Raw genomic sequence first — 14256 nt, 5'->3', positions numbered from 1 at the left:
TTTGGTGGCTAGCATCAAACCTGGGTAGGCCACAAACACTATCTCTCCAGCCCAGAATAATAAGCTTTTACAAATCGTAACATTGTAAAGTCCAGTGACTGCCATCCCAATAAAATGGTATTGATTTTGCTGGATCAAGGTGAGATAAAAAGCCAGATCTTAAGTGACAAAGAATATTACTGTTTGATCAAAATCTTTCCTTGCTGCTGCTTCAATGAGAAAATATTTCTACAGAAGTACCTGTATGTTACTACACTTCCCAGCTCTATTGCAGTTTAGGTACAGCACATATCTGAATTATCTTCAAGGGACTGTGAGATGAGAAAATGTTGCCTCTTCTAGACCAATATCTTAAGGTCAGCAAAAGACGGCATGCCTCTTTCACATTTCTTTCTCATCTTTGGCACCTGCCATATGGATGTTACAATAATCCAATTTTGACCTTATAGAGAAGGACAACACCATAGAGTAGTAGTTCTCAAGATGAGATCCAGGGACCCAGAGTCTCCAGGATTTTCTGGTAAGGTCTACTTTTCTGTTAATAATACATGTAGTAGGAGGACGAACAGAGAGATAATACAGCAAATAAAGTGCTATAAGGTGATTGGCTTAAACACGGTCAGCTCAGGTTCAATCCCTCGCACCCCAAATGGTCCCCTTCAGCCCAGCCAGGAGTAAGCATTGAGCACTGCCAGGAGTGGCCCCAAAAAAGCAAAACAAAGCAAAAACCCACAAATAATATGTTTAGTATTATTTTATAAATAATTGTCATGATTAGAGAAGTAACCCGGCAAGCTACCGAGAGTATTCGATATGCCAGACACAGTAACAACAAAGTCTCCAATGGAGACGTTACTGGGCCCGCTCGAGAGAAGTAAATAACACATTTAAGAAACTTCGGAGGGCCAAAGGATGACAAAGTATTTACAAACACAGGGTGGTGGTTGGTACACAAGGAGCAGGTCCCCCATAACCCCCGGGCCTGAGCTGGTTTGGAGGCCCCTGCCCCCCGTGGAGCGGGGCTCACAGGCAGCCTGGGGCGCTGCTAGTGGGCCCGGTGGGAGGCCCTCTTGTAACCTTGGCCCTTGCCCATCCAGGGGGCTCCCCACGCTCCACAGGTCAGCTCAACGGCCACTGGGAAGCGGCCACTGGGTGGGGGCAGTGAGGGGGGCTCACAGGGGCTGCGGCCCTGGTGGGACACAGCAGGAATGCAGCGCAGGAGGCCATGTTTTTGTGTTCTGTATTCTAAGTCTTCACATCTACAGTGTTACTAATTTTTTTTTCTTCAGTGACAAAAACTGAAGTAAACATCTGTGACCAAACACCTCTCTTAAAGGGCAAACGGTCCCAGGCTGACCAGCAGGGGCAACAGGGCCAAGCACTGCCCAGGCCGTGACTGCGGTCCTTCCCCACCGACACCCGACAGACTACCAAGGCGTGGGGCGAGGCTCCCGCAGAGGGTCTAGTGTCTAGCATCACAGTATCTCAGAACTTCCTAATTTGGTGAGTCACATTTCTTTACTACATGCCAATATAATGGTCTGGAGCGATAGCACAGCCGTAAGGCATTTGCCTTACAAACGGCCAACATGGCCAACCCAAGTTCGATTCCTCCGCCCCTCTCGGAGAGCCCGGCAAGCTACCGAGAGTATCTCGCCTGCAGGGCAAAGCCTGGCAAGCTACCCCTGACATATTTGATATGCCAAACACAGTAACAACAAGTCTCATGATGGAGACGTTACTGGGCCCGCTCAAGTAAATCGATGAACAACAGGAAGACCGTGACCGTGATGTCAATATAATAATTTGGCTAGCAAGTTTTATTTTCTGCATATTCTAGGCAATTCATTCCTAATTAAGATAGGTAACTTAGGTCAAATAGAAAAAGATAAAATTCATAGAAAAGAATAGAAATATGAATGTACCTCAAATATAAGGTCCTATGCATGTCATGGTCACAGTCCTCCTGTTGTTCATCAATTTGCTCAAGCGGGCCCAGTAACGTCTCCATCGTGAGACTTGTTGTTACTGTGTTTGGCATATCAAATATGTCACGGTTAGCTTGCCAGGCTTTGCCGTGTGGGCAAGATACTCTCTGTAGCTTGCCGGGCTCTCAGAGAGGGGCGGAGGTATCGAAATCGGGTTCACCATGTTGGCTGCGTGCAAGACAAACGCCCTACCGCTGTGCTATCGCTCCAGCCCAAGGTCCTATGCATGTAACCTTAAATAACATTTAACGTTATATTCTTATTCTACATTTAGATTAATATATTTAGTTCTTCTGGGAAGTAGTACACATACCAAAATTCAGAAAAGAGATGGAGTTATTTGACTGAACAGAGTCTGCAGGCTTGTTCTGTGGGGAAGAATTACAGAGAGCTGGAAACAAACAAAAAAAAAATGTGAGTGGGAGAATGAAGGCAAACACATTACTCTTTATCAAACCACATAATTATCGAGGTTAAACACTTCCCCCTAAGATATTAATACCCCCAGATAAATAGAACACAATAAAATGTAACAAAATACAGATGAAATAGGTTAAAACTAATCTTCTCACGGTGTGAATATTTTTTTAAAGAGTTATTCTTTTATACAAACAGGTTGTCCAGTTAAAAAACATCACTAAAGAGAATCACCAAATGATTCAGAATAAAATCCATTACATTGTGAATCAACTTTAGGGGGATGCACATTTGGGCTTTGGACTTTATCTGACTTTGCTCTCTGACCATTTTTCATATATTTTATAATCACTTTATTCTCCACATTAGTTCATCCTTAGAGGATAGATAATACTACCCTCTATTCCTGGAATAGCTTTCTTCCCTTTCCCATCATAGATGACACTGGTCAGCTCAGATTCTCCCCAAAGCATTATTATGCTGCTTTGTTTTGCTATTCTTTTTTTCATTTTTTGTAATTTTATTTATTGAATCACCATGAGAGCAGTTACAAAGCTTTTGGATTTAAATCTCAGTCATACAATAAAAAACCCATATCTTCACCAGTGCCCATTCTCCACCACCAAGAACCCCAGTATACCCCCAACCTATACCCTCCCCCTACCTGTGGGGCAGATGATTTCCACATTTACTCTCTCTGTACTTTGATTATATTCAATATTTTGACACCAGACCCACCATTATTAAATTTGGGATTTTACCCCAACACTCAGATCTGCCGAAAAGGCAATAGTAGACAATTTGTTTTCTATTGCTGGTTATAAATAACATATGAGGTTGCACAGCTGCAATAGTGGCCGCGTGATACTGAAATTCCAAAATTTTAACGATTCAATCTGGAGGTATTTCTGCCAAAATCTGCTGGGTTCTGAGATTTGTTCCTGAGTCTCTGGGATCATGGCTGTTAAGCAGCTTGATCAGGAGCCAGAGAGCTGTTGGTGGGTGGCGACTCGGGGTCTCGTTGGGAGGAGGAGAAAAGGGCTGGCTCCACCCCCATCCCGTGAGGCCCTAAGTGTCTCGTCACTGTAGGCCCAAACCTGACTGTTCAGTGGCCTCTGGCGGATGGCATGCCACTGAGTTGCTAAGGGGGATCAGGCAGAGGGACAGCACCCTTTCCCCCTGGGGTGACCTGGTGACAGTAACCTACTGCGCTATCCAGATGCATTTCTACCAAAAGCCGCTGGGTTTTGAGATATGTTTCTGAGTCTCTGTGTCTCGTCACTGCGGGCCCAAACCTGACTGTCCAGTGGCCTCTGGAGGATGGTGACCACAAGGCCACCAGGGGGAACAGGCCAAGGCACAAAACCTATTCCCACCTGGGGTGGCCCAGCACCAATAACCTACTGCAAGGACCGGACACATTTCTGCCAAAAGCCACTGGATCCCGAGATTTGTTTCTGAGTCTCTGGGATCATGGCCATTAAGCAGCTTGATCAGGAACCAGAGAGGCCATTCATGGGTGGCGACTTGGGGTCTCATTGGGACAGGGAGGAAAGGGCCAGCTCTACCCCCATCCCATGAGGCCCCACATGTCTTGTCACTGCAGGCCCAAACCTGACTGTCCAGTGGCCTCTGGAGGATGATGGCCACTGGCTGCCAGGGGGAACAGGCAAAGGCACGAAACCTATTCCCACCTGAGGAGGCCTGGTGCTGGTAACCTACTACAGGGACCGGACGCATTTCTGCCAAAAGCCGCTGGATTTCGAGATTTGTTTCTGAGTCTCTGGGATCATGGCGGTTAAGCAGTTCAATCAGGAACCAGAGAGGCCATGCCTCCAATTATATAGCTGAGCCAGAGGTGGTTTGTGGGTGTGTCTCCCACATGCCTAACTTTTGGCCATTTACTTTCTTGGTAAATTTTGCCCCATGTTTTTGGGTTCTGGCCAAAGGCACAGCAGCAATTTTGGGTTATCTGGAAGCCTGAAGGCGCCATCAGGCTGCTGATGCACTCACCTCACAGGTACAGATTGACCTGCTGGTGACACCATACCCCCGTGTTTTGCTATTTTAATAACATATAGGTAGATTTGAAATATATTTCTCTTCCTAGAACTTTAACACATTTTGTGTCTGTTCTGCTCGGGTCTGTAAACAATCCAGGGAAAACCTCCTCCATATTTTTGTGTACACTGTCTAGCAGTGAAAGAAAAAAAAAGATAATTTCAGGTTTTCATAAACTTTGCTAAGAAACAGCATATAATTGGAGAGAAATTTTTAAGTTTCTACTTTTTGTGTCTGTTGTAACATTTTCAGAATGTGTTGGAAGCCTGCTTATATGTTTATTCACACATGCTTAAACCTAGGATTCTAAAGCCCCCTTCCCCTCTCACGAACACAGTTGAGTTTCAGTCAGGTTCCTTTACATATGTATTTCTTGGAAGCTAACCCACAGGAGTGGAGAGCATGCCCTGCACACGAGGTCCCAAATTCGATCCCAGCACCACATGGTCCTCAGCACTATTGAACCTGAGCATCCATGGCAGAGTCGGAGCATTGAATCATCTGGGAAGCACAGCTGACTGAGTATCAGTGGCAGTGACCCCCAGGGTCCTGAGTATCTCTGTGATGCTTCCTCAAAAAAATATGATACCTGGAGGCTAGAGAGGTAGTACAGTGAGTAAGGCCTTGCTGGTGGCAGACCCAGATTTTATCCCTGGCACACCATATGGTCCTCTGAGCCTTCCAGGAGTGATCCCTGAGTACAGATCCAGGAATAAACCCTGAGCACCACCAGGTGTGGCCCAAAAATAATTAAAAATTAATACCTATAATGTGCCAGGCACTGAGGACAGAAAACAAGAAATGGGTGAAAAAAATGGGTGAACTGAGAAATTTCAGGAAATATTAATTATCTTTATACAGCTTTACACTTCATTTAAAGAATTGTCCCAACAGAGAATAGTTTTTTTCACAGCAGGAGACAAAGACTGTTCAAATATGTACTATAGAGAACTGTTGTTTTACATATTGACTTGTCAAAAATTTATGCTTCTCATAATAGTGAGAAGAAGCAAATTTTAGTTAACTTCTTGATTTTTTTTTAGGAAACTACCTTTCCCCAATTTTTCCATACTTTGGTAGAGCTGATTCTAATCTTGAATTTAGTAAATATGTGAACCCTTAGATCAATCAAGTCTTATGAATAACAAGGCTGATTTTCAATTAGTAAATTATCATGGTCAAACCAGTTTAACTCTGATCTCATTCTTTATTGATCAATAAAAATATGTCTCAGGAGATAACTCAATGGCCTGGAACATATAATTGGAGATTATATGCTTGCCTGTAGGAACCTCAGTTTGATTCCAGGCACCAACTCAATCTCTGACATCATGTCATTGTGTGGGGGAACCTCCAAAAGCAGCATTAAGCCTTGCCAGGTGTAGCCCAAAAGCAAGTGAACAAATGTTTAATCAAAACTGAATGCCTCACTCAGATAGAGAAGGGAATACCAAAAGAAGGGTATTAGGAGGATCCTCCCAGGATGAGAGATACATGTTGAAAGTAGACTATAGACTGAACATGATTGCCACTCAATGCCTCTTTTGCAAACCACAGCACCCAAAAGGAGAGAGAAAACAAAAGGGAATGCCCTGCCACAGGGGTGGGGTGGGATGGGGGCCTGGGGGGGTGGGGTGGGAGGGATACTGGGAGCACTGGAGGTGGAGAATGGGCACTGGTGGAGGAATGGGTACTCAATCATATTACTGAAACCCAAGCACAAAAAATTGTAAGTCTACAACTGTACCTCATGGTGTTTCACTAAAAAAAAAAAAAAAAAAAAACTGACTGCCTCAGGGATGAATAAATGAACTAAGGCAAGACATTCTGTCCCAATTCTCGCTAGTGATCAATCTGTTTCTTGAGCAACCAATTATTTGTTCTTCCCATTGTAAGCCCGAAAGTACATGACAAATAAGCTTGCATATAAGCAAAACAATGCAAAGTATGACAAAGCTAGGAGTTAAAAACTAGGAAATTTGGTTCCAATTGTATCACTAAAATTTTTGGCAAATTAATCTTCCATTGCTGTTTAAGCCAGCTGAAGTTGGGTTTTCTGTCACATGCAACTGAAGAATTTCTAAGCAAGTAAATTTTCCCAGCAACAGCAAAAATCATATACCATATACTGATAGCTTCAATTCTTGTCACCCTATAATTCATTCTCCTTAAGGCAACCAGATGATCTTTTGAAAAAAACAGATCATGTAACATCTGTGCCTAAAACTCTTCTGTTACTTCACAGTGGTAGCACATAGAGTTAACTCTAAACTACTTAACACAAGCTCTATCCAATTCCTGCCCACTTCCACCATATTTTCAGTCACACTTTTCTCACTTTCCTCTTAATAATCCCTGGCAACTGTGATGACTTCCTTGTGTTCTCACAATAAGCAAACTTACACCCAAGTGCTTGAGTATATACTGTTCCCTCTAATTGGATACCATGCTATTCATCTGATTGCTCCTGCTACAAGTCTCGGGATTTTCATTTTCTGTGAGAGGACGTCCTCTGAAATCACTCACTTTAAAAGAGTGCAGGGAATGTGGTTGCAGGAAGAAGGAAGAGAGATAGGGCAGGCACTTGCATGTGGCCAGTCAGCAAACCCTGGTTCAATCTTTGGCTCAATCCCTGGCTCTAAATCTGATCCCTGGAGCCCTGTTGGAGGTCACTCCTCAGCACAGAGCCAGGAATATCCCCTTGAGCACTGTGGGATGTGGCCCAACATTCCCTCTCCAATTTCAATAAAGTAAAATGGACAGGAAGATGGTTCATGGGTCAAGGACCTTTGTCTTAAATGTGCAAAGTCTCAGGGTCTGCACCCAGTATCAAATGGTCCCCCAGCAACAGAGTGACCTTGGTGGTTTTAATGACCTCCGGCGCCACTGAGGCCTGAGCAGCACCACATCTCCAGACCCTGACATTGAACTCCCCACTCCATCGAAAGTGGCCCCAGGACTCCCTGGAGACTGCTAGGGGAGTCCTCTCTGCAAAAAAGAAAACAGGTTCTCCGGTTATTCTCTCTTGTATGCCCTCGTAATTTTCTGCACAGCATTGATCACTTGTACGCAGATGTCAATTTACTTGTTTATTGTCTGAATTTTTTTGTTTTATTTTTGGTTTTGGGCCACACCCAGTGGTGCTCAGGGCTTACTCCTGATCAAGGATCCTGATCAAGGACCACTCCTGGCATGACTAGGGGGACCATCTGGGCTGCCGGGGATCCAACCTGGGTCTACTACATGCAAGGCAAGTGCCCTACCCGCTGTACTATTGCTCCAGCCCTAGCACTGTCTGAATCTTTCACTAGATATGTTCCACAAAAATAGAAGCTAGTATCCATTTACTGTCTTATGCCCATTGTCTTGCAGAATGCCTGATACATAGTAGTCATTCAACAGATAGCTAGTGTATAAATGAATGAATGTGTGAATGACAGCAGGCTTAAATGCTAGCTAAAAACAACAAACGAAGACTTATAATTCCATTAAAGGTAGGACCAGGTTTTTTTTTTTTTTTTATGCTGAGGAACTAGAGTGTTGGGCCACAACTGGCATACTCAGGAGCTATTCCTGACTCTGGGGTGACACCTGGCAGTGCTTGGAGAACCATACGTCATGCCAGGATTCTGATAGAGTTGGTGAGATGCAATGTAAATGCCTTAACCCATGTACTCTTTCTCCAACCCCAGGACCAACTTAAACTATAAACCTGTAAAGGGAGAATATATAGAATTTGGGAGTTATGAACCATCTGTAAAATGAAAAGGACATACATGCAAATACAGACCCAAGTCTAGAGTTTCATAATCAGTGTTTGAGGATCAGATATTGTTCTTCCTCCCCACAAATCATCCTCCCCACACTCCCCTATCTGATATTGGCATTGTGAAGCTCAGAAAAGTACAGATCTTTGGGGTGATTACCCAAATCCACAGAGCCCTCAGGAAGCTCTGTTTAGAAAGAAGATTGTTCAATTTTTCCAGAGAGTGATTATGTAAGGCTAAATTACATAATTGTGAAAGTAGCATATAAATTTCAAAAAAAATTGTTTTAAACTTACTCTTTTTCATATTTCGCAAAATTTTCAAGCTCTACAAAAATGGAAAAAAATGTTAGTTTTCCTTTGAAATCCAAGATAACTAAGTGAAAATATAGACTTTGATTTAAAGGACTAATTTCCTTTAAAATAGCCATAAAGTACATGGAGCAGGCAGGGCATATGCCTTGCACACAACCAACCTGGGTTGATCCCTAGCACCACACATGGTCCCCAGATCCCACTAGGAGTGATCCCTGAGTTCAGAACCAGAAGTAAACCCTGAGCTCTGCTGGGAATGGCCTAAAAGCCAAATAAATAAATAAATAGATAAATAGACAAGCCATAGAAATAAACACTTTTCTATCTTGCCATTTTTAATTCAGTACAAAATTTCCGCTTAATATTTATCTTGAGATTTACCCTGCCATGTAAAAATAAAAATATATGTTTAGAAACAATGCTATAAGAATGTTAGAGGAAATGAGGAAGTTCTTTTTAGTCGGTCCATTCCAGAACTCCCAATGCCACTAACTTCATTCTGTCAGCTCTAACACAGTCATTCCCATTATTACCAATACTTTTTGCCAATCACATTTAGATCTGAAAGCAGAAAGGTCTATGCCCTGCTATTAGCCCTGGTACTTCCTTTTTCCTTTTTTCAGCAGATCCCTGTTCTCTACCTTCTTTCCAACAGAGTCTCCAATGAATTAATTCCAGGAGCTAATCCAGATGTCTTCGGGTAACTCATTTCCACAGCACGGATGTTTTTCATCTCCTCCGTGATACTGCATTTTTTCTTTTCTTGTTCTTTACCCATTCTTCTTCTCTTCCTTGTGATGACCAGAGGTGATGAACACAAGCTGAGCCCAGGTGCCCTCCAGGGATCGGACCTGAGATCGTGGTGCTTGCACACTCCTCATGCTCGCAGGTCTGCACTCCTTTTGTTGCTGAGCTTGCACATGCTTCCTGGGGCTTGCACTCTAGTGACATATATGTCCTGGTTTTATTGCTTGCTAGGTTTGTTGCTGTGCTCACATACATCCATCAAGAATTGCACTTCTGGTTTGTGGTCTGGCATGAAATCACTTGCTGCATGGGAGATCAAAGACAGCAGAACTACCCAGCAGGACTGCTAGGACTGAAATAGTCTCATATGGAACATAGGAGACTGAACTGAGAAATGCATGAAGGCACGCATGCTAAGCCACTGAGCTATTCCTTCAGGCCCCTGCAATACTCTTCTTGATGATTTCCATTTTGTTTCTCATAAAGACACATTCTAGTTCATTAGATTCATTCTAATTTAACTGTAGGACTCCTTCAAAGTTTGGTAGGTATTCTTTATCAAATTCTATGTTTCGAACGGTCACGGTCACGGTCTTCCCGTTGTTCATCGATTTGCTTGAGTGGGCCCAGTAACGCCTCCATCATGAGACTTGTTGTTACTGTGTTTGGCATATCGAATACGTCACGGGTGGCTTTCCAGGCTCTGCCGTGCAGGCGAGATACTCTCGGTAGCTTGCCGGGCTCTCCGAGAGGGGTGGAGGAATCGAACTCAGGTCGGCCATGTTGGCCGCTTGTAAGGCAAACGCCTTACGGCTGTGCTATCGCTCCAGCTTAATACAAATGGAATTTATATGAGGCATCATTAATAAACTATTTAAAATTTTTTCTAATGGATCATTTATTCTTTAATATTTATATTGGATCATTTATTTTTAATTCAAAACATTCTAGTAAAAATCCTCATTCTTGTCCTCCATCTACCCAGTTTCTAACACTTCTCCTAGAAGATAATCACTGTTACTTGGTTTCTTAGTTTGGTCCCAAGAATGAACCCTGGTGCTCATATATGCAAAACCTGTGTTTTGATATACTTCCCTGGTCATTAGTTTCTACATATCCTTCCACAGTTACTTATACAGTATAAATGTATATCCATAGAAATATAGAGAAAATATCCATTTTGAGAAAAATTTAATAAGTAATATATAACACATTAAAATGTTAATGTGTTTATATATTTTCTAATTAAACAGTGTGACATTCCATTGCATGCATGACTTAGAATTTATTTTAATCAGTTACCCTAACAATATTTATGATCCCAATAATTTATCTTTATAAATAATTTCATAGCATAGGATAAATTCCTAGAGGTAGAGTTATTGTGTCAAAGGAAATACACATTTGTAATTTTGATAGGCATAGCTAAATTGTCCTTTATGCAAGTTATATTAGTTAACCCTCCCCAAAATGGCAGGAATGTGCTAATTATTTCCCCAAAGTTTCCCTATCAGGTTGTAATCATACTTTTGAAATTTGCCATTTTAACAGATGTACAATAGCATGTCACCCTGGCTTTAATTCATATTTCCATCATTATGAGAGGTTGAACATATAAATATTTAAAGGACATTAACTTTGAATTGTCTGATCATGTATTTTTGACCATTTTTCTTTCAGTTATTATTTTCTGTAACTTTCTAGGAGTTATGATGTGAGTTGCACATATTTTTTCCCCAATATGGTTTTTCATTTTAGTCTTTTGATTTTCAATATGGCTTTTTTATTGTCATGAAGAAATGTGCTATTTTGTTTAGTCAAATTTATAAATCTCTGGTCTACCAGCTTCTGGGTTGTGAGTTTTAAAGTCATTTTCACTCCCAGGTAGTCAAGGAAAGGTACGATAGTCAAGGAAAGGAAAGGTAGTCATTCCTAAATTTTGTTGACTGCTTCATCAACAAACAAAAAAGGAAAACTTTTCAGAGTGAGGTATGAAGGCCTTGGAGCATTGGCAAAAGACTGTCTGCAGGCAAGGATGTGGAGGGAGCCTGCTTTATCCAGTTCAACCTTCTTTTTGGCTTCAATGAATCGGTGTGTTACCCTGTTTCTTCTTATGGCAGTTGATGTTGCAAGAGTGAGGCAACCAGAAAGTTTGAGGCACACCACCTTCCGCAGTTGTGGTTCAGGGCAAGCTGGCAGTGGGCTGGCTGCACAGTGCCAGCCACAGACACACTATTCAAATGCAGGCTGCACACTTTCTTGACACTGTGTAAGCTAGTGTGGCAGTCGGCCGGGGTTTGCCAGATGGAAGCAGCAGCCGCTGTTCTGGAGAGAAGTCCTGCTTGTCTTGGGTTTAGTGTTGACATCCAGGGGTGTCACTGGGTTTCAACTCTGAGAGCTACAGGTTTACCCTTCAAAATCTTCACCAAGATCTTCCCCTCTGACCAGACACCTCTATGGCCTGCTGGTTTGTCTTTTTCTAAGCACTTCCCCCCCACACCCTTTTCTCTTATTTTTTTTTTCACGTACTTAAATCTTTCCAGCATCAAAAGTACAGCAGTGTAAATCTGAGTGTGGATTCTACCTTCATTTTTGTCCAGTTGATCAAACAATTATTGAAACCCATTTTTTTATCCTTTGATTTGAAATGCTGCTTCATCATCATACCACTGTCACTGTCCTCCCGTTGTTCATCGATTTGCTCGAGCGGACCCAGTAATATTGTGAGACTTGTTACTGTGTTTGGCATATTGAATACGTCACGGGTAGCTTGCCAGGCTTTGCTGTGCGGGCGAGATACTCTCAGTAGCTTGCCAGGCTCTTCGAGAGGGATGAAAGAATCGAACTTGGGTTGGCCATGTCCGGTGTGTGCAAGGCAAACACCCTACCTGCTGTGCTATCGCTCCAGCCCATCATACACTACTTACACTTTATTTGGATCTATTACTGAGCTTGACCTTCTTCATTGGTATGTTTCTCTTCACATACCAATAATCATGCCGTTTTGATACAACTGTAGCCTTAATGTTTTAATATCTGATATGGCTACCTTGCCTTACTACTATTTTGTATTTTGCAGTTATTGACTATTCTCTCTCCTGTTCTGTGTTTGTTTGCTTGTTCATGTGATTTTGTTTTTTGCCACATGGATGATGCTCAGGGCTTAGCTACTCCTGGCTCTGTGATTAGGGATCACTCTTGGCTTTGCTCTGAGGACCATCTGCAGTGTCAGGAATCTAAAGGATGGTGGGCAGCATGCAAATCAAGAAAGTTCCTTACTCCCTGTACTATCTTTCCAGTCCTAGTAAATATTCTTGCTCTTCTTTGCATGCATATAAACTTTGGAGTCACTTTATCTGATTTTGGGGTAGGGGTAGTAGTTATGAAGCCATGCTTCAAACTAAGTTGCATTTTTTAATTTATTTTGGGGCCACACCTGGCAAAGCTCAGGGCTTACTCCTGACTCTGTGCTCAGGAGTCACTCCTGGAGGGTTCAGGAGACTGTGTGGGGTTCTGCAGATCAACCCCCAGGTAGTCTGTGTGAAAGGCAAGCATTCTACCTGCTATACTACTGCTCTGGCCCAGGTTTTTTCTATTAATTTAATTTTGTTTGGGGATCAAGTAGAAACAAAGGTTGAAGTCAGAGCTCCAGCCTACAAAGAATGTCTTCCAGATTGAACTCCATCCCTGCCACCCTTCTATTTTTATTTGAGATCAACAATCAATTTTAATGGAGATATTTAGTCCAGTTTTCCATCTTAGAGCTGGTAACTGGGGTTGAGGCAGCTGGGAAAAGGAAAGCCTCTGGCAAGTTTTCTAAAACTCTTTACCCTACTCCTTGTGAAATTTTTTCCAGGTGTCTTCAATGTCTGTTTGGAAGATGTTGAATTTTCTGTGTGGTTAGGACAGCTGGTAGAATGAATCTCTATAGATTGAGCCTGCATTTCTGAAAAAAAAAAAAAAAGAAAGTTTTGTTGCATAGTTTCTTAAGTCTTTGGCTTATATATAGGTATATATGCAATCATTTTTAGTTGTCTTTTTTAAAACATTACTTTTATAATATGGTATGGACTTTGTAGTGTATCACTTTTTACTTAGTCACTCTGTGTTCCTTTTCTATCTAAGTTCTTTTTGTTTGCTTGGTTTTTTGTTTTTTGGGTCACACCCAGCGATGCACAGGGGTTACTCCTGGCTCATGCACTCAGGAATTTCTCCTGGCATTGCTTGGGGGACCATATGGGATGCTGGGAATTGAACCTGGTCTGCCACTTGCAAGGCAAATGCCCTACCGCTGTGCTATCACTCCCGCCCCTCTATCTAAGTTCTTTATATTCAACTTTTAACAGTCTCATTTCTGTAATTTCACTGAGAGAAAGTATTTCCACTAACCGTCTTCATCAGCCAGAAGGAAAGATTCGCGAGTTCTTTCTGGGAGTGGAGGTGGTGAGGGAGAAGAACGATCTTCCTCGATATCTGTAATAAATGTATATTAAAAATTGGAGGAAAATCCAACTATTATAAGTCAGGAAAATCCAACTATTATAAGTCATAAGTCATGACCTATTTTTTGTTTGGTATAACTTTTATTTTAGTATAAAATTGGCATGATTTTTCAGTATTAACCTATAACAATCAAAAAAGAAATCTTAATTTCTGAACAATGACTAGGACGTCAAGAACTTAATTCTTCTATATCATAGCCAATAAGCCTAGATGATTCATCAAACACTTGTAGCTCATTTAAAGTATCCCTGCAAAAAATTGAACCTCAATATAATTAAGCTTCTAGTTTTAAATACCATTTTATATAGAGTCCTGAGACTAGAGGAAACGATTAAATAAAACCATAAAAATATAAGCATCCAAATCTAAAATACCAGCTATCTTCAGGACCAAGAACCCATTCTCTTCAACAAATAAATGGTCTTACTTTTTTTTTAAAAAAAAGAAGAAATGTTACAG

The 14256-nt window shown here is 41.8% G+C and overlaps 1 protein-coding gene across 2 annotated transcripts in view; it reads right to left on the bottom strand.

The window, feature by feature from the left end:
- PTPN22 (protein tyrosine phosphatase non-receptor type 22) overlaps window positions 1-14256 on the bottom strand; it is a 71219-nt gene that overhangs the window by 8103 nt on the left and 48860 nt on the right. For both annotated transcript variants that reach the window (XM_056139153.1, XM_056139154.1), the window contains 4 exons: window positions 13684-13767; window positions 13125-13240; window positions 8530-8560; window positions 2302-2379 (listed from right to left, as the gene is read on the bottom strand). In XM_056139153.1, the coding sequence (XP_055995128.1) occupies window positions 2302-2379; window positions 8530-8560; window positions 13125-13240; window positions 13684-13767 (309 nt within the window). The remainder of the gene's footprint in view (window positions 1-2301; window positions 2380-8529; window positions 8561-13124; window positions 13241-13683; window positions 13768-14256) is intronic.

The sequence above is a fragment of the Sorex fumeus genome, unplaced genomic scaffold (assembly GCF_029834395.1).
Source record: "Sorex fumeus unplaced genomic scaffold, SorFum_2.1 ptg000131l, whole genome shotgun sequence".
NCBI classification, from domain to species: domain Eukaryota; kingdom Metazoa; phylum Chordata; class Mammalia; order Eulipotyphla; family Soricidae; genus Sorex; species Sorex fumeus.
The sequence above is the reverse complement of the archived record's forward strand: the minus strand, read 5'-3'. Positions and strand labels throughout refer to the sequence as shown.